The sequence below is a fragment of the Zootoca vivipara genome, chromosome 5 (genome assembly GCF_965207765.1).
Source record: "Zootoca vivipara chromosome 5, rZooViv2.hap1.1, whole genome shotgun sequence".
In the NCBI taxonomy this organism is placed as follows: domain Eukaryota; kingdom Metazoa; phylum Chordata; class Lepidosauria; order Squamata; family Lacertidae; genus Zootoca; species Zootoca vivipara.
The window spans coordinates 83,234,209-83,258,032 of record NC_142588.1 but is presented as its reverse complement, the minus strand read 5'-3'; the positions used below and the strand labels follow the sequence as shown (position 1 = coordinate 83,258,032).

General features: G+C 44.1%; 1 protein-coding gene across 2 annotated transcripts in view; it reads right to left on the bottom strand.

Moving 5' to 3' along the window:
- FNDC3B (fibronectin type III domain containing 3B) overlaps positions 1 to 23,824 on the bottom strand; it is a 258,662-nt gene that overhangs the window by 49,053 nt on the left and 185,785 nt on the right. For both annotated transcript variants that reach the window (XM_035132789.3, XM_060274365.2), the window contains exons 7-13: positions 17,435 to 17,493; positions 11,488 to 11,645; positions 9,798 to 9,857; positions 5,035 to 5,173; positions 3,268 to 3,321; positions 1,830 to 1,954; positions 934 to 1,108 (exon numbers count right to left, since the gene is read on the bottom strand). In XM_035132789.3, the coding sequence (XP_034988680.1) occupies positions 934 to 1,108; positions 1,830 to 1,954; positions 3,268 to 3,321; positions 5,035 to 5,173; positions 9,798 to 9,857; positions 11,488 to 11,645; positions 17,435 to 17,493 (770 nt within the window). The remainder of the gene's footprint in view (positions 1 to 933; positions 1,109 to 1,829; positions 1,955 to 3,267; positions 3,322 to 5,034; positions 5,174 to 9,797; positions 9,858 to 11,487; positions 11,646 to 17,434; positions 17,494 to 23,824) is intronic.

Sequence of the window (23,824 nt, the reverse complement as noted above, 5' to 3'; positions counted from 1 at the left end):
ATGGCAACAGAAGCAATAAATATAAAATTAAAATCAGTACTGTCAAGGCGGTTGCTGGCTACCCTCGAGCAACGACAATCCAAACCATCTTGTCTTTAGTGCTTTTATTGTGAAAACTATTTACAAGGCAAGAGCTTCATGAAAACATGTCTACTCAGTACTATCAGATTCTCCCAATGGTGCTTTTCAGCTCCTCCCCCAGCAGAGTAGTTTGGGGGCCCCAAATCTCCTCCCCCTGCGTTTGCGAGCCGCTGATTGCTTCAGTTCCGGGGTGAATTTGAAAGGACACCCCCCCTGCTGTTTCCCTGCTGGAACTCTCTGCTGGCCCCTCTTTCCTTGCTGATATCACAGACTGCAGGTAGGGCTCTTGTATGCTGCCTGAGCCCCGGCCCGCTCCACTCACTTCCTCCTTCCTGTCTCCTGTCCTTCCGCTGTTGTCCGAGCCATTAGAAGAGCTGGATTTGATGGGGGATGGCTGTTCCCTGTAAACCCAGCCCCTTACAAGTATGGATATTTAATGCAAGCATGACATGGACCACCTGAATGATGCTCATGGACCACACAGTTTGGGAACCTTCCTCCAAAGGATAAAGGACACCTCGTTTTTACTGCACATCCGGGACGATTTGTGCTCATGATGCTATCGGGGCAGTCACACCCCGTAACATTTTGTACCACAAATGTTCCAATACATTTTTGTCCCGCTTTTGTTGCACTTAGCCTCTCTGGGCAGCAATAATGCGGCAGCACTGGGGGAGCCTTGCAGGACAACTAGTACACAATTATCGTGTTACGAACATGTTGCAGAATACACCTGCAATGAAACACCAAGAGGAGGGGGTGCCCTGGATTTTCAATCCAGTGCGGACTTTCCCCTGTATTCAGGTTCATGCCAGACCTTCCTGGATTCGGTTGCATTAAATCAGAACTTACATTATCCTCCTCCTGAATCTCCAGGGTGTAGGTGGTCACTTCCTCTGGCGTGCAGCCTTCTGCTTTGTTCCACTGCAGGGTGACCCAGGTGACCCCAGCACGGACAAGCCTCGGTGCAGAAGGGGTTTGTGGAATATTCCCTGATGTGTAGCATACAACTTCTTGGCTGAAGCCACTAAGGAGCAAAAGAAGAGGGAGAGCTTGGCCCTTCAAGCATACTGCATACTATAATGTAACTTGAAAAGAAAACTATCTTTAGAAAGATTTTTCCTCCAAAAGCATTTTATTTTAATAATCCAATTTAGGAAGAGTTTGGATTTGATATCCCGCTTTATCACTACCCAAACGAGTCTCAAAGCAGCTAACATTCTCCTTTTCCTTCCTCCCCCCCAACAAACACTCTATGAGGTGAGTGGGGCTGAGAGACTTCAAAGAAGTTTGACTAGCCCAAGGTCACCCAGCAGCTGGATGTGGAGGAGCGGAGACGCAAACCCGGTTCCCCAGATTACGAGTCTACCGCTCTTAACCACTACACCACACTGGCTCTCTGATTTAAATTTTTTAAATCCAATTTTTCTGATTTTTTTTAAAAATCATTGATTTTTATCCACCCTGCTCCTTAGTCTCAGTGTTGCCCCTACATAACATAGCAGGGAGGAGGACAGGCTCTGCCTGGCACTGACTCAGGCTCCCCTGACTGCTGGTCTCCCTGCCATCCACCCTAGCTGCCCCACAGGCTCTACTGGAACAAAGTTGGTTGGACAATGTAGAAAGCAGAATTCTGGACTAGGCAGGCCTCTGGTCCGATCCAACAGCGCTCTTCTTATAATTCTTAAGAGTTCAGTTTGGGAGGCCAGCGAAACACGTGGGTGCAGCTGTGATCAGGTGCAACTTACCTCATGCCTATGTCATTCTGAGCTGCTAATCGGAATGTGTAGCCCACAGCCGGACAAAGCTTCGTCAGCTTGTAATGTTTTTGGCTCCCAAAGTAACATTCTCTGAAAACATTGCTTCTTTTTCCCTGAAAGAGAACAGCACAAAACTTAACATGGATTCATAAATGTCACGTTTTCCAAAGTCAAAATTGGACAATCTTTCACTAATTGCTTATCGTCGTTAAAAAAATGCACATGTGCACATCTCTTTCTGTGCAATGCCTGCATGTACCTTATGCTGCACACTTTGATTGATCGATCGGCATCCTCAACAAACTAAAGCCTCGGTTTTGGGTTAAAATTTGCACCTGAACAAGCTGGTGGAGCCGACGGCAAGTCTGGGAGCTCCTGGACAGCTTGCCACTAAGCAGGCTACACTGAAGTGCCTGCTTAACTCTCCTTTTGTCATATTTATTTATTTTCTAAAGAAACTTAAAAGGCAGCTTCTCCTTCTGTATCCAAAGCTGGCAGACTTGAGAAATAACTTGGTGTCTCAATCACAATACCGTTTTCTTTCAGGAGCTTACAAAGATCACCTCTGTAGAGTTTTTGAAATAACTAACATTTATGACAGCTCATTTAAGGCAGCAAAAAAAAAGCAAACGCACTTGAAGTCAGCAAATACAAAAAATATACAATTTTATAACAACAACAATTTATTATTTATACTCCGCCCATCTGGCTGGGTTTCCCCAGCCACTCTGGGCAGCTTCCAACAGAAAAATAAAATACAGTAATCTATTAAACATTAAAAGCCTCCCTAAACAGGGCTGCCTTCAGATGTCTTCTAAAAATCTGGTTGCTGTTTTTCTCTTTGACATCTGATGGGAGGGTGTTCCGCAGGGCGGGTGCCACTACCGAGAAGGCCCTCTGCCTGGCCCTCTGCAACTTGGTTTCTCACAACGAGGGAACCGCCAGAAGGCCCTCGGTGCTGGACTTCAGTGTCCGGGCAGAACAATGGGGGTGGAGATGCTACCTTCAGGTATACAATTTTACACTCACTTTAAAGACTTTAAGACCTTAATACCTGGGATATAAAGCACATGACACCCCCCAAAGAATCTTGGGGGTTGTAGTTTATCCCCCCACAAAGCTAGAATTCCCAGTACCCTACACAAACTACAGCTCCCAGGATTCTTTGGGGGGTGTCATGTGCTTTAAATGTATGGTGCATATGCAGCCATAATAACCTGCATGGTTTGTACTGTACTGGTGTTTCTGAATTGCGTTATTTACATGTTGTCGAAGATGTTTTACAGGGTATAACCACAAAAAAGCTGACTTTACACCTCCAGAATTCCATTCTCCTGCGTTTGAAGGATTTCGTGCTTCTCTATAGAACAGATTTATGGTAAAACAGAAAGCTTATTGCTGTTTTTCCTGATTGATGCTCACTTACCTCATCCCACTCTAAAAGGTAGCTGGTGATTTTTGAACCGTTGTCGATAGGGGCCTGTGTATGAAGGGGGGGAAAACAGAACAGAATGGGAAACTGGCAGGAAGCTTACAGGGGGAAAACGACTCTTAGAAATCCCCACAGCAAAAATTTAAACAGATGTTGCACCTGGAAAGAGTAAATGGGTTCCATTTACACTTTCATGATCATCATGTATATAGAAACACAGAAAGCTACTTTATACTGTGTCAGACCATCTAGGCCAGTATTGCCTACACTGACCAGCAACAGCTCTCCAGAGTGTCAAACTGGGGTCTGGGAATGCCGGAGGCTGAACAAGTGTTCTACCACATCAGCTATAAAGTGCCTTCATTTGTGCCTCTTCTGGCGGCCATAAGCAATACTCTTAAGAAATTCTGTTCCCCCTCTGAAGCAAACCTGAAGATTGCCTCACACATCACACCAGCTGTGTGGCGACCACTGAGCAGAAAATCCACAAAGGAAGCATAAAACAGCCTGCACGATTTGAGCCAGTTTTAACCACATTGCTGAATTTTCCCTTTTCTGAGCCCAAATGCTACAGAAACGTCTTTAACTTCCCCACACAAAACGCTACAATGGAGTTCCTCTCAGCAGAAATGGCTTGATGGGTTTAACACGAGAAGTGACGTAACAATATGCCATGGTTTGGTTTTAGCCGCATTTTGGTTCAACAAACCATGAATCACCTCAAAGGCGACCAAACAGGCTATGGCTTGGTTTCTCTAAAGCTTGGCTTGTTCTCCAGCTGCTCTTGCCTCATGTTGCTGCTGCTTTGTAAGCCTCTTGGGGTGGTTAGGCAAGGCTGTTGGATTTGGACGCAGCATCAGTTAAAACAAGCCATGGTTCATAAAAGGTAAAGGTAAAGGACCCCTGACAGTTAAGTCCAGTCATAAACGACTCTGGGGTTGCGCCACTCATCTCGTCGATGTTTGTCCGCAGACAGTTTTTCCGGGTCGTGTGGCCAGCATGACTAAGCTGCTTCTGGCAAAACCAGAGCTGCACATGGAAACGGTGTTTACCTTCCCGCTTAGAGCGGTACCTATTTATCTACTTTCACTCTGACATGCTTTCGAACTGCTAGGTTGACAGGAGCTGGGACCGAGCAACGGGAGCTCACCCAGTTGTGGGGATTCAAACCGCCAACCTTCTGATCGGTAAGCCCAAGGCTCAGTGGTTTAGACCACAGCACCATACCAAGGCAGGCAGGCCCCACAAATAACCCAGAGATGCATTTTAAATAAAAGGACACATTCTACTCATGTAAAAACACGCTGATTCCAGGACCGTCTGTGGGCCGGATTGAGAAGGCGATTGGGCCGCTTCCGGCCCATGGGGCTCAGGTTGCCTACCCCTGGCCTAAACAAACCATGGCTTATTGTTACAGGTGAACCAGGCCAGTCACTGATAGCTGGGAGACAGGAAGAAGATCAGGAGGGAAGCCTGACAAAGGCAGGAAGATAAAGAGAAGCCCTTCAAAAAATTCCTTAAGAATGTCCATAGGAAGGGCCCCGAGCCTAGCAGAAGGTGAAGGATTCGATGACTCTTGGGATCCCTTCTAACTCTACAATTCTGTGATGGTGCAAAGTCCCGGCCCACATAGGAAACAGCTTATTGTCAACGCAAATGTACTTTCCATTGCCTTGCTCGTATATGCCAGAAACAGTCCACCAATCTGTTTTTTGAAAGGATACAGCACAAAAAGGATCTCAGAGCTTTTACACTGCTTACCTTCCACTGTAACGTTAGGGAATTTTTGGTCCTGTGCGAAGGTTTGGGTGGGAAAGGACATTCCGGGGCACAGCTGTGCGTGGTGAAGCTAACAGGCTCTGAACGGGATCCCTTTACTGAATTGTAGACGGCATATACCCTGAAATAGAGAACAAAGTTTGAAGGGGGAAAATACTGTAAGTAGGCGTTATTGATCTGGCTGCAGCTGAAGGAGGAGTGTCTCCTTGGCTCCTTTCGCCAACCTCACTAGAATGTCTCTGTTTTAGCAGTTTGGTGTTGGGCGACGTGAACAACTTAGCGCTATCTGACGCTGCAGCCTCGCCGAGCACCTACTGCATGGATGAAGGACACGTGACCTGCTCAGATGCCGCTGGACCACAACCCCCAACATGGTCAATGATCAGGGGTGATGGGAGTTCAAATCCAAGAACACCTGAAGGGCCACAAGTCCCCGTCCCCCAATCTACTTTATTAGAGCCTTGGATGGTAAATGACTGGGAAGCCAATGTAGGAGCAGGATATAAATACCACACAGACATGTATTTTCTGAAAACAAGTGGATGTTTGATAAGTTGCAGGAGCAGTTTGTGCACAAGTATACAGACATGCTGTGTATGTATATTACAGTAAAGGTAAAGGGACCCCTGACCATTAGGTCTAGTTGTGACCGACTCTGGGGTTGCGGCGCTCATCTCGTGTTATTGGCCATGGGAGCCGGCATACAGCTTCCAGGTCATGTGGCCAGCATGACAAAGCTGCTTCTGGCGAACCAGAGCAGCACACGGAAACACCGTTTACCTTCCCGCTTGGAGTGGTACCTATTTATCTACTTGCACTTTGATGTGCTTTCGAAATGCTAGGTGGGCAGGAGCTGGGACCAAGCAATGGGAGCTCACCCCGTCGCAGGGATTCGAACCGCCGACCTTCTGATCGGCAAGCCCTAGGCTCTGTGGTTTAACCCACAGCGATTCATTTATGTGGTCATGCAGTCACTGAAGGTTGTTAAATCAATACACTGTTGTTGTTTAGTCGTTTATTCATGTCCGACTCTTCGTGACCCCATGTATCTTGCTTTTCAGCAGTATAGGCTCTCAAAGGAACCTATAGAAGAAAATTAACACCACCACAATACAGTAGAACATTCAACTAATGAAAGTTATTCACTAAGCGGATAGATCTTAAGATCTATGGCTTCGTATATTGCAAGGTCTGAAAAGGGAACAAGCCTGGGGCCAGGAATACATTACTGTATGTGTCCCCCAACAAGAGGAACAAAACAGGAAGAGCTCTAGCTCATTGCCACCCACCTTGCTTCCAAGGGGAGAGGATAGGTCCCAAAGAACAGGAGGGAGCCAATCCCTGTATCTATACAGATTATTTTCAATCCTGGTCAAGGTTATTGTCTCCAGCTGAAATATGCTTTCCAGAACTGCCAGTTACTATCTCCTGACTGACGGCTGGTTAGTATTAGAACAAATTAAGTCCTTTTATGGGCTGCTCTCATCTGGAGGTTTGGCTTAATAATGAATCAACAGGACACAGCTCAAGCCCAAGATGTGTCTGTATAATCTGTAGGCAACAGCTGAAAGTAAACTATTAAAATGCTCCTGCATTGTTGAATGCCCTTCTCTCTGCCATACATGCACCAGTTATTATGCATCAGTTGTTTTAGATGTCTGGTAAAGAATTTTATCATTTTGCTTTCTCCAACCCATAAGGTTGGAAAGTTCTGTTAGTGAATTCCTGTTTTTATAATACTCTTTTATCGGGTTTTTATGCTTCGTATACACTTTACTGTTACATTTTTGTATACAAATTAAAACAGTTTTTTTAAAAAAAGAAATATTAAGCAGTTTAGGAATGCTTTAAAAGTAATTAAATGAAAAATATGCTACTGTGTAAGAGACTCTTTTTGCTAGAGTGGACCCAGCTTTTGTCGGGCAGTCGGAACCATAGCTGCCAAGTTTTCCCTTTTCTCGCGAGGAAGCCTATTCAGCATAATAGAAAATCCCTTAAAATAAGGGATAACTTGGCAGCTATGGTCGGAACAGTTCAAGTTCAAAGGCACAAGCTCAATATGCAGACCAAATGCAGGGGAACGGAACCAGAAACTAACCATCTTCAGTCCAGACAAGCCCCCCTTGCCAGCAGAAAGTTCAGCTAAATTTAGGTTATTTATTCACATCAATATGGCCCTATCTTGGTTCAAAAATGGCCTCCTGCGACTAGGGGGAGACAATGCCAAAGAGCTTCTCCATATTTTGAGTTTCAGTGTTCTCTCTTTTTTTGCAGGCTGAGCAGTGAATCAGAAGCTGGTGTGAGAGGCAAGAACATTTGCGCCATCCATTTGGCAAGGCATGCCCATGACTATACTGAAGTTCTAGAATGGGAAGCTTTGAAGAACTGGCTTGGAGTTCTCAAGGAAGACTAGCACTCCTTGAGAACTGGTATAGGCATGAGCCAGTGCAAATCTTGCCTCAGCCATCAGTTCGCTCATCAGTTCGCCTTGACATATGGCAATATGTGCACTGTATCTACTACATTGTAAAATGAATGAGTTATCACAAATGTTTACGTGTTTGTACGTGTATCTTTTGACTGCAAAGCTCCTTTAAAAGGGATGCAGACAAAACAAAGCAACTAGAAACCGTATAAGAAAATTGTGTGGGTTTCTATTTGACGCTACTCAGCGCTGAACATGACCCACAGTGACATCTCCTTGGGAAGAAATAAGACACCTGCGCTCACAAAGGAGTGACATATGCAAGATGCTGGAAAGCCTTATAGTGTAGGATTCTCAGGCACCGCAGCAAAAACCACAGGCATATTCCAGAACAGTTTATCCCTCTGAAAATGTCAACCTCTGGAAAAGGTTGCCAAGGTCAAGACACTCTTGACTTCGCTTTTGCGCTCTCTCGTCTAAACTGGGCAACCAAATGAACACATAAATAGCTTCTCCCGTTTAACTTTGGGTGTGCTGTCGTTTTGGGTGCAATTTGGATCCAGCCGTATGTTTCCTCCTCTGTGAATCATTTCTAGGCCGTATCTCTTGGATGCCTTCTTTATTGGTGTGTGAATGTGGAAGACGACACATGGAGCAAGCAAAGGAGACAGCTTCTCTGCCTTTGCCAAAACGTAGCAAGGCAACCCGAAGCAATTCCCTCCCTTAAACCAAAGGGAACCGACGGCTGGACAAGAACGCTTCCCTCACACTGTGACATGCCAGAGAAGGGAGTTCCGGTGGTGGCAGAGAAACAAAAAGCCCACCAGCTGCTCATTCGCCCTCAATCTAGCACAGGTCCAGTAACCTGTTTGGGGATTTATCTCTTTTCTTCTTTCACCCCCCTTCTCTGGGGTCTGGTAGTATTTGGGGAGAACTTGGGCAGTTAGCCAACTACGTCTTACTTAGAGCAGATCCATTAAGTTTAATGAACAAGACTAAGTTAGGCTAATTAATTTCAATGGGTCTACTCTAAGAAAAACTTAGGCATTTCCATAACTGTTTTTTTTTGCATGTTACGTGACTTTTCACATAATGTAAAAGCCATTTCCTGGAAATCAAGTGGAAGCTTAAGGCGCATTTCTGTGTCGTTTCCAGGAAAATACCATTTTGCAACTCCCTTAACTTGGAAAATGGTGGGAGTTTTGTGCTGATAAGGTCTGGGGCAGCCTGTAGTTCTTTCTGGCCATTTAAAATTTAGCATGGTGGCGTATTAACCAAAAAGCCACATTTCTACAATACAACAAGGTACTGCTGTGCAAAGGGCAGTTGAAATTGGGACGGAAATACTAGTGTTACATATACAGTAAAACTAATGCAATAAACTCCATGTCTGAACTCAACCTTAGTTGACAACCATCCGTTGGTTCCACATTCATTAACTCAAGCATGGAGAAACTCTAGCCCAAAGGCCTAACTGAGCCCACCAAGGCTCTTCATTCGGCTGTGAGGCTGCTTGGGCCTAGCCATGTCCATGTTTGATGTGGGGCAAGTAAACTCAGCTGGGCTGAAATGGAGACACTTACTTTGTGTGGGGGGTGCTTTTTTGTGTTTTGTTTTTAATACTCTGCGAAAGCCTGTGCTGGAGTCTCCAGCTTTTGTTGGACTACAAATCCCATCATTCCTAGCTAGCAGGACCAGTTGTAAGGGTGATGGGGATTGTAGTCCCAAAACTGGAGGCCCAAGATTGGGGAAACCCTGCTGTAGCAAGACTGAGACACAATATTCTTTTTTCTTTTCTTTTTTTGAGGCAGGAGTCTACCTTATTATTATCACTCAACCATTCTAGGAGCTTTTTTAAAAGCAGCAATGGAATGTAAAACGATGAAATAAATAATCTAAATAGGCAGGGAGAGATCTGGAGCACACAACCTGTTTAAACATGTGTGGAAAAGGGGTCTTATCCTTGACCTATGTAGTCAAGAGAAAAACAGAACATTTCCAGTATTTTATGTTTACTCACATTACAGTGACCGTCCAAATATTGACAATCCCAGATAACTTTTGTTAATATCTGCAAACTTAGTGATACACTGGGGAACACCAACGATCGGTCAAGCTGGTCGCAGTTGCCAACATTGACTTGGATTATGTCCCCAAAGAGGGGGAAACAGATTCTGTTTTCAAGCACTTACAAAATGAAGCCGGATAATTAAATATCCACATGTAAATGTCAGCGACGATAAAGTTTGGGACAGTCCGCTGCAACATCCACCACCGAATGGATGGAAACTGCAAAATCTTCCCAACCAATGTAGCTCACCTGACATGATATTCCGTTGCTGGCCTAAGATCTTTCAGTTTGTATTCCAATTCTTCTCCACTGGAAAAAGGAAATGAAAAATGGTAACATTCATACAAAGAGTGCCAATTTACATAAATGTATAGCACACCTCACTTCTAAAGACATAAAGAAAGAGCCTCATAAGGAAAAGTAGTAATTTCAAGCAGTGCAAAATGCAACTAAGCACAATAGAGCTAATCCCAGGTTTTATTTTTCATTACAGAGTACACACACTGTAAATATTTCTTTCTTTAAAGACAGAGCAACCTCTAATCAATGTCTAACACAGTCCAGGCATGCTCATATTGCTGATACCAAAGAGAAAAATGGTCATCAATGGATCATGGAGGCTAGAGGCCTAAATCAGTCTTACCCCACTCTTCTTCTTTTTGGGTATTCTCGAGTCAATTCTGGCGCTTTTTTACAGCTTTTACAAAATATATATTTTGTATGCGTATGCTCATTGTTTCATTCGTTTTGTAAACCTCTCTTAAAGGGCAAAATAAAAATACTACTACAAATGCCTTCTTGGATACCATGGAGAGTTTTAAAGCAGTGGAATACATCAGGGTATGGCTGTAAAGGTACTGTACAGTGGTACCTTGGTTCTCAAACTTAATCAGTTCTGTGAGTCCGTTTGACTCCCAAAACAGTTTGAAAACCAAGGTGCAACTTCCAACTGGCTGCAGGAGCTTCCTGCACTCAATCAGAAGCTGCGGAAGGTGCGTCAGCCGTTCAGCTTCTGAAAAACATTTGCAAACCGGAACACTCACTTCCAGGTTTGCGACGCTCGGAAGCCGATTTGTTCGGGAGCCAAGCCATTCGGGAACCAATTGGTACAAAATATGGATTGTGTGACTACAGTGACAGGCTCACAACATGTAACCTATGTTACGAAAGCCAACCCATTGTGCCCAGCCACTATGTTCTAAACTCGTTCCAAGTCCAGAGCACTTACAACAGAAAGGCCTCATCTGCACTACACATTTAAATCAGTGCCATACCACTTTAAACAGTCACTGCTTCCCCCAAAGAATCCTGGGAAATGTAGTTGCTTAAAGGCGCTGAAAGTTGTTCGGAGACCCCTCTTCCTCCCACAGAGCTACAGTTCCCTCGGAAGAGGATCTTCCAATACGTCTCAGCATCCTTAACAAATTACAGCCGCCAGGATTCTCTGGAGGAAGCTGTGACTGTTCAAAGCGGTATGATGCTGAACTTGACTTGAAGCCCACACTTCCACAAGCCCCATTGCTTCCCATATTAAAACTCAGTGACATCCAAGCTTATGGAAATGCTCTCAAAGGCAAAAGGCGAATTCGTAAATTTCTTTGCTAAATGGCCTCTTTCTAGATGAAATGTGTGGACTACACAGTAGTCAAGTTGGCATCCCACCAATATTCCACTCTGGAAGTCATTGGGATACACACACACACACACAGCAGACGGCTATTCCAGCTGGTGAACACTATGGAAAAAAACACTGGGAGGGGAGCTGAAAGGGAGGAGGAAATGGCAAAATGACAACAACTGTGAAAGTGGAAGGAACATTGTGCTTCACTCTGGAAAAACAGCGATGGCAGCTTCTCTTTACCCTTCCACCCCAACTACCTTAGATTTCTTTAAAAAAAAAAACACCATGTAAAAATCGTAGCACTTGCATATTCTCTACCTGTAAATCATTTTGTACTTTCCATCCCTCCCTTTGTCTGATAAGGCAACTTCGTAAATACAGGTATAAGGCAAACCGTTGCTGTGCCTATCCACACTCAGAAGGTCATTTGGAGGAGACCATGTGAGCAAAACTGTCCTCGCCTGGATATCGGAAACCTAGAGAGACAAAAGAAGATGGCGTTAGTGTCAGTGGCGAGATGAATCGTGGGCATGTATGCATAGAAGAGGTGAAGACACCCAACGGCATCACCAAAGTTAGGGTGGTGGTACTCAAACCCCCAAATAAACTGCTGCTTGCGCTCTACTAGAAACATTTTGCAGCTGAACCAAGCGGTTGCACCCATCCCTGCCCATGACCGAAGCCTTCTTCAGGTATCCCATTTGCAATATTAAGAGTCACAACCCACCCCCCTTAAAACTAGTGGAAGAAGCTGGAGCAGCTATGCTTATTCTACCTCCTCTGTCCCCATCGTCTTTCATGACTCAGGGGGGGGGACTTTCTGCAGTGGGAGCCTGCTCTGGTTGGGTAGGCTTCTAGAATGCACAGGGAGCCTACAGGAGCGCTGAAGTTTTCTTCACAGTAGGAGCACTGCACGCAGTCACCCTCCAAATCTTGGAAGCTAGACACAGTTGGCTCAGAGCTGCGTTCCCTGAGGGCATCAGCTCTCCAAGGTTTCAGACAAGGACTCTCTTCCAGCCTGAAGGTGCTGGGACTCAACCAGAGTCCTTCTGCTCTAGAGATACGGCCCTCCACTGATGGGGCAGACTGAGCACACTCAACCCCACTTCCTCCTCTACGGTAAATGAATCCTGTGCACAGACACATGCCTGGAAGTTGGTTTAGGGAGATATAGGATTAGGATTTCCCATGTTTTTCCTCTGCTAATCAGCAGTCCCATAGGGAGACGTGTAACTTTTTCCTCCCATGCCCTCTCTGCTGCTATTAACACGAGGAGGGGGAGGCGACAGGTACAGAAAGTGGGGCTGCCAAAAATCACTGTCGCCCACATCATGTCTGGTTTTGACCCAGACACACCAAGCCTGCGTTTCGTGCCAAGCTCAATCTCTGAGCCCTTTCGCCGAGCCAACAAAGACAGCGATACCGGAGAAGTTATTATCCACAAACGCACTTAATCTTATCCCGCACCAAAACATCTGCAACCCTGAAAAGGTCCACAAATGACTTTATGATCTTATTTGGAGTCCACTCCGAAAACGAGTTAATAAATCTTGTGGGCCATGTTTATCAGGCAAAGGAGGAGGTTCACGTAGCATTAACATTTTTCTGAGCTTATGTAAAAAAAGAAAAGGGGGGAAAAACCAACACCACGGTGATTGCTTCAAACACCTGGAATGATTAAAGCTGACATCGAATTAAGCCAGACGTCTGCAGTGAAAGCTCAATGTCTCGAATGAGACGGTGCAATTAAAATGCCTCAGGGATAAAATGGTAGCCAAGAATAAAATATGTTTACAGCTGAAATAAGCCCCTACACAAAATGTTTGATATCAATTAGGCGTTTTATAGGTCAAAATGAGGACAAAATACAACCAAATTGGATTGGGGGAGGTTCTTTTTCTTTTATTTTAATGCATAACTAAAAAGAGCCCCCCCCCCCCCGGTTTTGTTTATTATGGACACATGCTTGCATAACTGTTTTGCATAAATTCAGACTAGGACTTGGAACTTAATATACCGTATCCAGCCAATGTTCTGTTGGAATGCTTTCTTTCCTTTATGATCACTAGCTAGGACACACGTATCCATTTAGAACATATGGCTAAAAACAAAAAAAGAAGAAGTTTGGTATCCCTTTATAAACTTTAATAATTTGCACAATCCAGAGAGCAAAACGAATAGCAATTCCCGTGGACGTCCCGGGAAGAAAATCTTGGAAAACAGGGAGAAAGAGGAGAATTTCACACAGGGAGGCAGCAAGTTATGTCGTTTGTTCTCCTAGGAGGTTAAAGCTCTGTTTTCTGGGAGAAGAAGGTGGCATCACAGCTTCCGATGAAATATAAGGAGGCTGACTTGCCTCCTATAGATCAAGGATGTCCAACCAGTCGACCTCGATCAACAGGTCAATCCCCAGGTGATAGCGGTAGATTGCGGGCTCATTTTCCTCCCTGTGCACCGTCCTGACCTGGGGAGAATTGGTTGTCTCTGAAGCCCCTGCTGGCTGGCTGCGGCAAGTTCACTTTCCAGGGAGTGTTCTCTTCTCATGAGGTGGCCAAAGTATTGGAGCCTCAGCTTCACGATCTGTCCTTCCAGTGAGCACTCAGGGCTGATTTCCTTCAGAATGGATAGGTTTGATCTTCTTGCAGTCCATGGGACTCTCAAGAGTCTCCTCAAGCACCATAGTTCAAAAGCATCAATTCTTCGGCGATCAGCCTTCTTTATGGTCCAGCTCTCACTTCCATACATCACTACTGGGAAAACCATAGCTTTAACTATACGGACCTTTGTCGGCAAGGTGATGTCTCTGCTTTTTAAGATGCTGTCTAGGTTTGTCATTGCTTTTCTCCCAAGAAGCAGGCATCTTTAAATTTCGTGACTGCTGTCACCATCTGCAGTGATCATGGAACCCAAGGCAGTAAAATCTCTCACTGCCTCCATTTCCTCCCCTTCTATTTGCCAGGAGGTGATGGGACCAGTGACCATAGGTTGTTTTAATTATCCAAAGGCCTGGGAGAAGAGGAATGTTTCCACTTGAGGCCCAAAGATATGTAAAGAAGGTGCCAGGAGAGCCTCTCTGGGGAGAGCATTCCACAAGCAGGGAGCCACCACAGAGAAGGCTCGTTCTCGTGTTGCTGCCCTCTGGACCTCTCATGGAAGAGGCACACAAAAATGGATCTCAGGCGATGACTGCAGAGTCCAGGTTGGTTCACCTGGGAAGAGGCGGTCCTTGAGGTGCTAGGCAGCTTCATTGGTTTAACCGGAGAGTCAAAATAGATTCCACTGACCCATCTAAGTACCTTGGATTGAGCCACAAGGTACCAAGCAGTCTATGCTGAATGCAAGTTGACATTTGCTGCAAAACAACCCGTCCCTAAGACTCTACTATATGCACACTCCATTGGAAAACTTTCCTGTGAAAGCCCCATCCGGAATGAATGAGAGCTGGACTTATTGCATAGCTTGGATTCATTTCTAATATAGTTTGTGCCCTAATTAAAATACCACAGGGCCATACATCTAGGTTGAGAGAAATTGTTTCTTCTTGTACAGCTAGAACAGAGAATCACAAAAAGCACCTTTCTTTGCTTGGGTAATCCAAACTATTCAGTCTGTTATTACACACACACACACACACACACACACACACACACACACACACACATTAATTTCCCCCTTTAGCCATACAATAGCTCATCCGGTATGATAAAGACCCAAAGTTGTCTGTTAGAAACAATAATCCAAATAAAAATGCCCACTTTAAGAAGGAATGAAGAAAGCAGATTGCAGTTTAATTGCACTTTTTTTTGGGGGGGAGGGGAGAACCCTTCACGGCAGAGCTTCTTTAATCAGTATGTCTAGCACAAGTTTTCTCAGCTGCCACAGAAACATTTTAATTTCAAGATCCTGGTACTGATTGTGTGTATGCACATCACATCTCCAAATTTCAACCCACAACTCAGACCCTGTAAAAAAAGGGTTGCTCTTATAAGCAGTACTTCAACCATGTCTCTGAAATACGGAGACCAGCAGGTAGGTCAGTAGGCAACATTCACTGGATTTTCTTACTGGTTCTCTAGTCTACTATTCATTGAACAATCACCCTTTCCTTCTTTTGCAATGCACCCCCTTAACCGAAAAACATAGCCAATTAAGCAACACAGCGACGAGGCTGGTATTACTATTTCTACAACGGGATTGCTTCTGTATGGTTCTCTCTCTCTCATTTGGACTCGCACACAACAAATATGAGATCATGCATGCAACTACTAATTCACGTGCTCACATATGTGCCTAAGTCATCAGCGAAGCACGCTAAGGCCATCTCAAACGAAAGCCCGTAAATACCTTTCTACCAGACTGCCCTGTTACATAATCTCAGCATGCCACACATGTGAAAGGAAAGCTAGGAATAATGCAAGGAATGCAGCTGTAAACATTTTACGTGTTTACGGGGGCTATTTCTGTACATTCGCTTAAAAAAAAAAAGCCAGATGACTAATGGTCTGATTGCATGAGCTGCAGCGGAAATTACGTGTTTTAAGATAAGGAGGCACAGCTGCGCCAAAGCAGCCTCGTGGCTAAGGCAACTGCTGAGATGGGACCTAGCTAAGGAAGTAATGACCACAGGGATGCTTGAAGGACTGAGTGCAATTCAAACTCCGAAGTGGTGTTAAGATTACAGCTTTAGCTAACTACTGGATTGAGATGCACTTCTCATACTGAAATTCCCTACCTAAATAGGATATCTTATTTCAAACAATGCAGACCAGTGCAGAAATCATAGCTGCCGAGTCTCCCGTATTCCCCGGGAAATACCCGTTTTTCCAGCTGTTCCTAGCTGAAAAAATGGATTTTTTTGTTTCCCCCCCGGTTTATTCTGGCACGGCAGCCATTTTGGAACTGGGCGGAGCATGCTCAGAAGCGACTTTTGATGCTGCTCTGCCCAGTTCCAAAATGGCTGCAGTGCGACTTCTGGCGTGGCGGCCATTTTGGAACTGGGCAAAGCAGCATCAAAAGTCGCTTCTGAGCATGCTCTGTCCAGTTCCAAAATGGCGGCAGCGCTACTTCCGGTCTGCTACTTCCGCCTGGTCCCTTATTTCTCCGACAGCAACTTGGCAGGTATGGCAGAAATGCAGCAGAAATACGGGTGAAAAATATATGAAAGTAGCACAGATCGGAAACGGGACAGATTTGTCCGCCCTTAGATGACTACATCCCAACCTAGACCAGGGGTGTTTTTGCTCTGGCTCAGGGGTCCTTGAGGTCAGTGGCTGGAGCACGCAGCTTCAGCTAGCAAATAATAATAATAATAATTTATTATTCGCACCCCACCCATCTGGCAGTGTTTCCCCAGCCACTCTGGGCGGCTTCCAATAAAGATTAAAAGTACATTAAAATGTCACACATTAACTTCCCTAAACAGGGCTGCCTTCAGATGTCTTCTAAATGTCAGGTGGTTGTTTATATCTTTGACATCTGATGGGAGGGTGTTCCACAGGGCGGGCGCCACTACCGAGAAGGCCTTCTGCCTGGTTCCCTGTAAACCTCACTTCTCACAGGGAGGGAACCGCCAGAAGGCCTTCTCGGTAGTGGCGCCCGCCCTGTGGAGCTGGACCTCAGTGTCTGGGCAGAACGATGGGGGTGGTGAGATGCTCCTTCAGGTCTACTGGGCAGATAGTTAAGAGGCTGAAGCAAGCCTGAAGTACAGCAGCTACTGCTAGATTTCTATATACTGTACACACATTCTATATAGATGCAAGCAATCGAGAGGCTTTGTCCTGCTTGCCAACTGCAAAGGCCAACGGGGCACATCCTCTTGGGCATGAAAAATAATGGTGCCTTCATTTAATTACAGGAAAATATCTATGTATCAATATTGGATGATACCCAATCGTGGCAGCCCACGTCTGCAGCAGCCACTCTGCCAGCGGGAGTCTCGTTCTTCACAGCACAACAGTGGAATCAGTGAAATCCAATGGGAGCTGTGAACTTGGATGATGATGGTAATAATAATAATAATAATAATAATAATAATAATAATAATAACAATAATTTATAATATTATTTATTATTATAATATTATAAATTTATTACTATTAAGCAACCCCTACACTGTGAAAAATAAGCTTGTGTGCTACCAATGACATAAACTCCAAAGCTACTTTGCTACACTAGATCCCATGTTACACTAGATCCCATCCCCTATCTTCAATTTTGCACTGCTGTGTAATTATTATTTTTCGTCCAAGGCCAGCGGATCACATACCTGCGGTTTTTCAATTCCAGAAAGGACATCTTGAACCCTTTTTGTTTCTGTGTCGCATTCTGTGCAGAAAGAAAAAAAGAGGACACTAGTTACAACTTTTGCTTCAGCAGGAAGAGCGTCAACCAAGTTTTGAAATCATCCACATGCGAGTATCGGAGAGGTAATGTAGAGGCAAAGCTTTAACCATGGATCAAAGGGAGGCACTGTGAACTTTCATGCTCCCTATGCGTATAGTTCATAGCTGTCAACCCTCCCGTTTTTTGCGGGAAACCCCCTTATTTCAATCCGTTTCCCGCTGGCAGCCCGGATTGTAAAATATCCTGTAAAGCTCCCGCATTTTAAAGGAAGCAGCTCCTGTCCCTCCCTGCCGGTCAGGGAGGCTCCACTCAGCGCCCCCCCCCCCCCGCGAGCAAACAGCCAGCCGCCGCTCGGTAAAAATGCTTCGCTTGGCGGCTGGCTGCTCGCTCACTTGCCGAGTGCTGCCAGAAATTGCCTCTGCGCATGCCCGGGCATGCGCAGAACCGATTTTCAGTGCCGCTCTGCCCATGTTTGGGCACCGGAAATCGCTTCTGTGCATGTCTGCACATGGGCAGAGCCAGCATCGGAAATCACTTCTGCACATGCCCCGGCATGCGCAGAGGCGATTTCTGGCAGCACTCGGCAAGTGATCCCTTATTTTTAAATCCTAAAGTTGACAGCTATGATAGTTCCTTCCTTCTCCGGTGCAAACTACGACCAGTATTCTAAGGCTCATGCCGAGATCAACTATATTTATTTATTTATTTATTTATTTATTTATTTATTTATTCCGAACCTCTTTTAACTACATTTCATTGAGAGAATTCCAAAGTGGCATGTACCTGGGGGGGGGGGGGATCTATCAACACATCACAGAAAGACCATATAAAAACCAATGTATTAGAATAACAATACACAGTAAAATGCAAGGTGCAGATTAGAAATGGATGTCAGCTTTAGTCAAAGTCAAGAACTGCTGTTTATGTCATTTTAATTTATTACCTGCCGTTCACCCTAATGTCCTATGGTGTTTTACAACCATTTAAAATGTAACATTGGAAACAGTTTTAAAAACCTACAATTAAAAATAATAATGAAATCACAGGAAATAGGCTGCTTCCTGAAAACATACACCTGAAGTTGTGTATATATTATACACCGGAATAATGTATAATGAAGTTGCCAGACACACCTCTGTAGGGAGGGATTTCCACAACTTAGGGGCTGCCACAAAAAATGCCCTCCTCCTAGGCCACCCCAAACCCGAGTGTCTGAAGGCAGCAGAACTACCAGGAGGGCCCTTCCGCCAATCTTAAAATACAAGGTTTTGAAGTTAATCTCAACCAGATTATGAAGCCAGGGTTTAAAGCTTGGTGCCAGTGGAAGGCTATGGTGAACTATGGTTAAGGTGGGAGTGAGGGAATTTGTGCTGGAGAAAAGTGCCATTCTGTTCCTCTAACCCTAGGTAAGGAGCAGGGGGTGAAAGGAATTTCCTAGGTCCCTCTTAGAATCAGAGTATTTTGGCCAAAACCTAATCTAGTATGCACTGAGAGGCCTGGGGGCAGGATTTTGGGCCCTCTAGTTGCTGCTCAACTACATCTCCCATCAACCCCAGCCAGCATGGCCAACAGTCAAGAGTGATGGGAGTTGTAGCCCAGGAGCATCAGAAAGGCCAAAGGTTCCCCACACCCGATCCAGGCCATTAGGTAGGCAAAAGAACTGTCTTTGTGACATCTGGAAGATGAACAACTGGGCACAGAATCATGAGTAAGAAAGCAGGTTTAATAATTCAGTGTCAGGAAAGTCCTCAGAATTTGGCTACGAAAGAAGAATTATGAAGCTGTGTATAGTTTTGTCCACGGAAGATCTATAGTTGTTGACCGGGCTGAAAATGCCTTGATCCTGCCATTTGTGGAAGCGGAATGCTGGCCTGTTTCCTTTTGCATTCGAACCATCTAGCAGACAAGCCATCTTTCCAGGTACATTACTAGGGGAAGACAACACACTTAAGGATGGCTGAGCATGGCGACACTGTTGAGCTCAGAGACAGGCAGACTATGCTAAACTGGTCTGCCAGCTTCAGACAATTTCCTTCGAAAGGAAGGAACACAGGATGATTATTCAGCCTCTGGCAAAGACTCCGAACGGCATTTGGAGCACAACTATAACAAGTCTTACATATCATTCTGATTCTGCCTACTTTGGCACAGAAGAAAGCCAATTAGATCTTTATGCCCTTGTTTATGGGAACATTCCATAGTAATAATCCTTTCAATCCTGATTATACCATCTATCTCCCATCCTTTGGATTTGTGCTCCCAATTTTGCTCCCAAATTGCTCCTCTTCTCTCTCTACTTGAGTTAATTCAAGCTCAAGGCCAATAAGACATCACTACTCAACTCATAACAGGAAAGGATATGGTGGTAGCTTGTCCACTTAATAACAAGAATAGTTCAGTTTGAAAAAGAAAATAAAGAACCTGACCAAAAGCAGTGCTTTCCAAGAAAATAATCTTCAAGCGGATCACACATGACATCGCCTGGCTGCCAAAGATCATGACACCAAAATGTGGACGGAAAGCTACTAATCTCTGAAAATCCCAAAGGCCATTCTGATAGTACTTTAAGAATCCAGATCCAAACTATTTGCATTCTTTCAATGAACCACTTAATATGCAAAAAACACATTGTAAGTGAAATATACACGTGTGAAAAGTTCTCCACAGTCTCAAGGCTTCACAACCAATGATGCAGTACAACTATGAATGCATGGAACATTTGGAGCTCTGTATTGATACGATCACAACTGACCACAATGGGAAACAGATGAATTCTGAACAAAATGGATTTTCCAGGAAGAAAGTACCATGTAATAAGAATTCATATGGCTCAGTAATGGAGGCTCCCTTTGTTAGGTAACAATATTAACTTCAAAATTTTCTTATAGATGTATCTTAACAGTAAAACCACAAGCCACTAAATGTTAAGAAACACTGGATGTAACTCAACATAAACGGTGTATTGTAATTATGTAATTATTCAATTAGTTGGAATTGGTGTGGATGGTTTTTTTGTTTTATTATGGGTTGTATTTATTGGTTTTATTTGCATTTGTTAATGATGGGTGAATTTTTGTTTTGCTTTCTGATAATTTTGTTCTGTTATTTTATTGCAACACAGTATGCAAAGTGGATTCTTGAATTTTTGTTTCGTCTGTTTTCAGCCATATTTCGAATTGCTACAGAATGGCAAAGTGATTTTTGTCACGTATTTTGCAATTTCTATGGACTGTAAACCATCTCAAGTACAGTTAATATGGAGAGGCAGTGTGCAAATTTGAAATGATGTGAAATAACTTAAAATGACTACCCAGTGGATCTGGCATTTCCTCCTGAAATCTTCAGGGTGGGGGATAATCAAATGCCCCTTTTCTTTCTCACTGCAAAATTCTTTATACTTATTACTTCACCTTAGCTGCCAGAAGCTGAAGCTGAATCATTCTTGACCTTTAATCCTTAACATGTGGACCAGATTTTCTCTCTTTACATTACTTTATAGCTGGGATTCCTGTCACACTCAGTAATGAGATGAGATAAAAATAAACCCACAAAGCTCAATGAAATTTCATTTCCCTCTCCATGTGGAAAAAGTGACAATTTTCTACAGTAACTAACCTCAGCGTTGACCCTTTTCAAGTCACTGATGACTAGCACACTCCAGCTGAAGCACTGGATAAAAATAGGATACAGGGACTATAAAACAAACATGGCGGTTATTTTAGATATTAAAGGGGTGGGGAACAGAACTCTAAACATACATTCCCGTGAGGGATGACCGATTCCTGTTATGACTTTGGCAAGGGTCATATTGTTAAGGGCTGAGGCCCAAGAATGGACTATGACGCTGCTGTACCCAGACAGGGGGAAATGGTGGCCAAATATCATTTCTCTGGGAAGGATATACAGTGGTACCTCTACTTACGAATTTAATGCATTCCGAATGCACATTCGTAAGTCGGAAAAATTGTAAGTCGAATCCCTTTGGGAGAAAAAATTCATGTTGAAGCAACCCTATCTAAAAATTCGCAAGTAGAAAAAATCCTCTCTAAACCGCATCCAAGATGGCGGACGGAGCTCCATTCGTAAGTAGAGTTATTCATAAGTAGAGGTACCACTGTAAATGTGTAACATAGGCCTCTTCCTCCTACCACAAAAGGCCTTGTCTTCCTTAGGCCCCTTTCATTGACCTGTTGGCCTTCAGAAGTTGTTTGGACACCCATCTCCCATCAGCCAGCGTGACGTAATAGTTGGGATGATGGGAGTTGTAATCCAACAACATTTGGAGGGCTACAGGTTCCCCATTCCAGCTTTAAAAAGCTCATGGCACGTATTTATATTAATTATAAAAATACTCATTGATAAATCAGGCTTTGCTCCCAACCACTGAAATCGAGTGCAAGTTAGGAGGTGGACTTGCCAGCCTAAATTTGGTCCATAACACTTTCGCACATTTTGGGTACTAACATCCCGCAGCACAAATGACATATAAATGGTATTGGGAAAGGAGGGAAGAAGCACATCTAAATGGGCACGAGACACACCGAAGAGTGAAATATGAATAAGTATTCAGTAAACCGCAAAGTTTATTATTTATACGCCACCCATCTGACTGGGATACCCCAGCCACTCTGGGCGGCTTCCAGCAAATCAAAAGACAGTAAAGCATCAAACATTTAAAACTTCCTTATTCAAAGCCTGTACTGGCCCATTTTCGCATGTGGATTAAAACAAGCGAAGAAACAAACAAATCACCCTTCAAGAAATTCTTCAAGAAAACAAAGCCAAACTTTTTAGTACAGCTATATTTTTTCAATGTCCCCGGGAGGGATGGCAAAACATTAAATGCTATTGTTCCCTGGGACATTTGCAGACCCATTTTCAACACCTGCGGCTCTAGCTGCTCCCTGGGGCTGTTAGCTGTTGGAGGCAGATTGCTTGTGGAATTTGTTGGAGTCCTGATTCCATAGGAGGTCTATGTTCTGACCAGGATCAGGTGGGCCCATTTCAGAATTCAGATCCACCATTCCTCAAGCATTCCTAGCGCACTGCTCTTCCACATGCTCTAAAGACACATTTGTTCTGCAGCCAGGAAGTCCTGTTAGCAGGGTCAAGTCCCAGGTATACATTTATCTGCCTGTTAAAAGCTCTACATCCAGCAGAGGTCAGCTGAGAGCTAGGAGGACCTTCTGAAATGATCATGAAGCGAACCAAGCACCGAAAAGATACAGGAGCAAATAAAAGATTACACATGACTCCACAAAGGCTTAGAGAAACAAGATGCCCATCAAAGAAACACACCCATGATTCTAACCTTCATAGGACCAGTGAGAAAGTTCTGCATTGTTTCCAGATTTGCCTTTTATTATATAATGCATCTACTTATGGCAAAATGGGAGGTGCAACTATGGAGAAAAGGACAATGTTAGGGATGGGGTAATCTATCAATTCTGGTTCCTTTCAATGCCTCATTTTTCCATTCCTTAGTTTGGCTTTCCAAACTTTTTAATGTTCTTTTATTGACTAGTTTTATGTGCTGTTGTTGTAAAATGCTCTGATTTCTCTTTTATAAAAGAGCAGAATATAAATATTTTGTATAAAGAAATAATAATAAAAAAACAACCCCTCCACTGGTGCCCTTCCCTGTTCGGATTCCGTTCTTAGACTGACGTAAAGTTCTCAAACCAAGACATTACTTCCGGTTTTGTGGAGTTTGTAAACCGAATCATTTGTAAACAGGACTGTTCTTAAACCGAGGTACCACTGTACATATGACTTGAGCGGAAGAACTACATTGCAAAATTCGGATAACTGCAAATATGGAAGGCTGTTTTTTTAATAGTTTTTGTAGGGTTTCACCAAGTGCAAATTAGCTAGGAGCAACTTTAAATGCAAACTGAGGTCAATTGGCCTCCTCATCCTTATCAGCAGCAGATAAACCAGTGTGCCAGTATTTTACAGGATTGGCATGATCCTCAGATATTAGACATAAGCCACAAACCACAGGACTGTGTGATGAACTTCCTGTGGTCAGTGTAACTTTTCTTCTTTCTTTTTTAAAATCACGAATAGCAACTCTGTGCAATGCATGGGGAATCACTTACAGCCCTTTCAAAAAGTGCTTGGTGTAAGGCACCAGCACTCTTGAACTAAGCCAGGGTTTCCCAAACTTGGGTCCCCAGATGTTTTTGGACTACAACTCCCACTATCCCTAGTTAGCAGGACGAGTGGTATGGGATGATGGGAGTTATAGTCCCCAAACAGCTGGGGACTCAAGTTTCGAAACCCTGAACTAAGCTAACAGCAAGATCCAGGA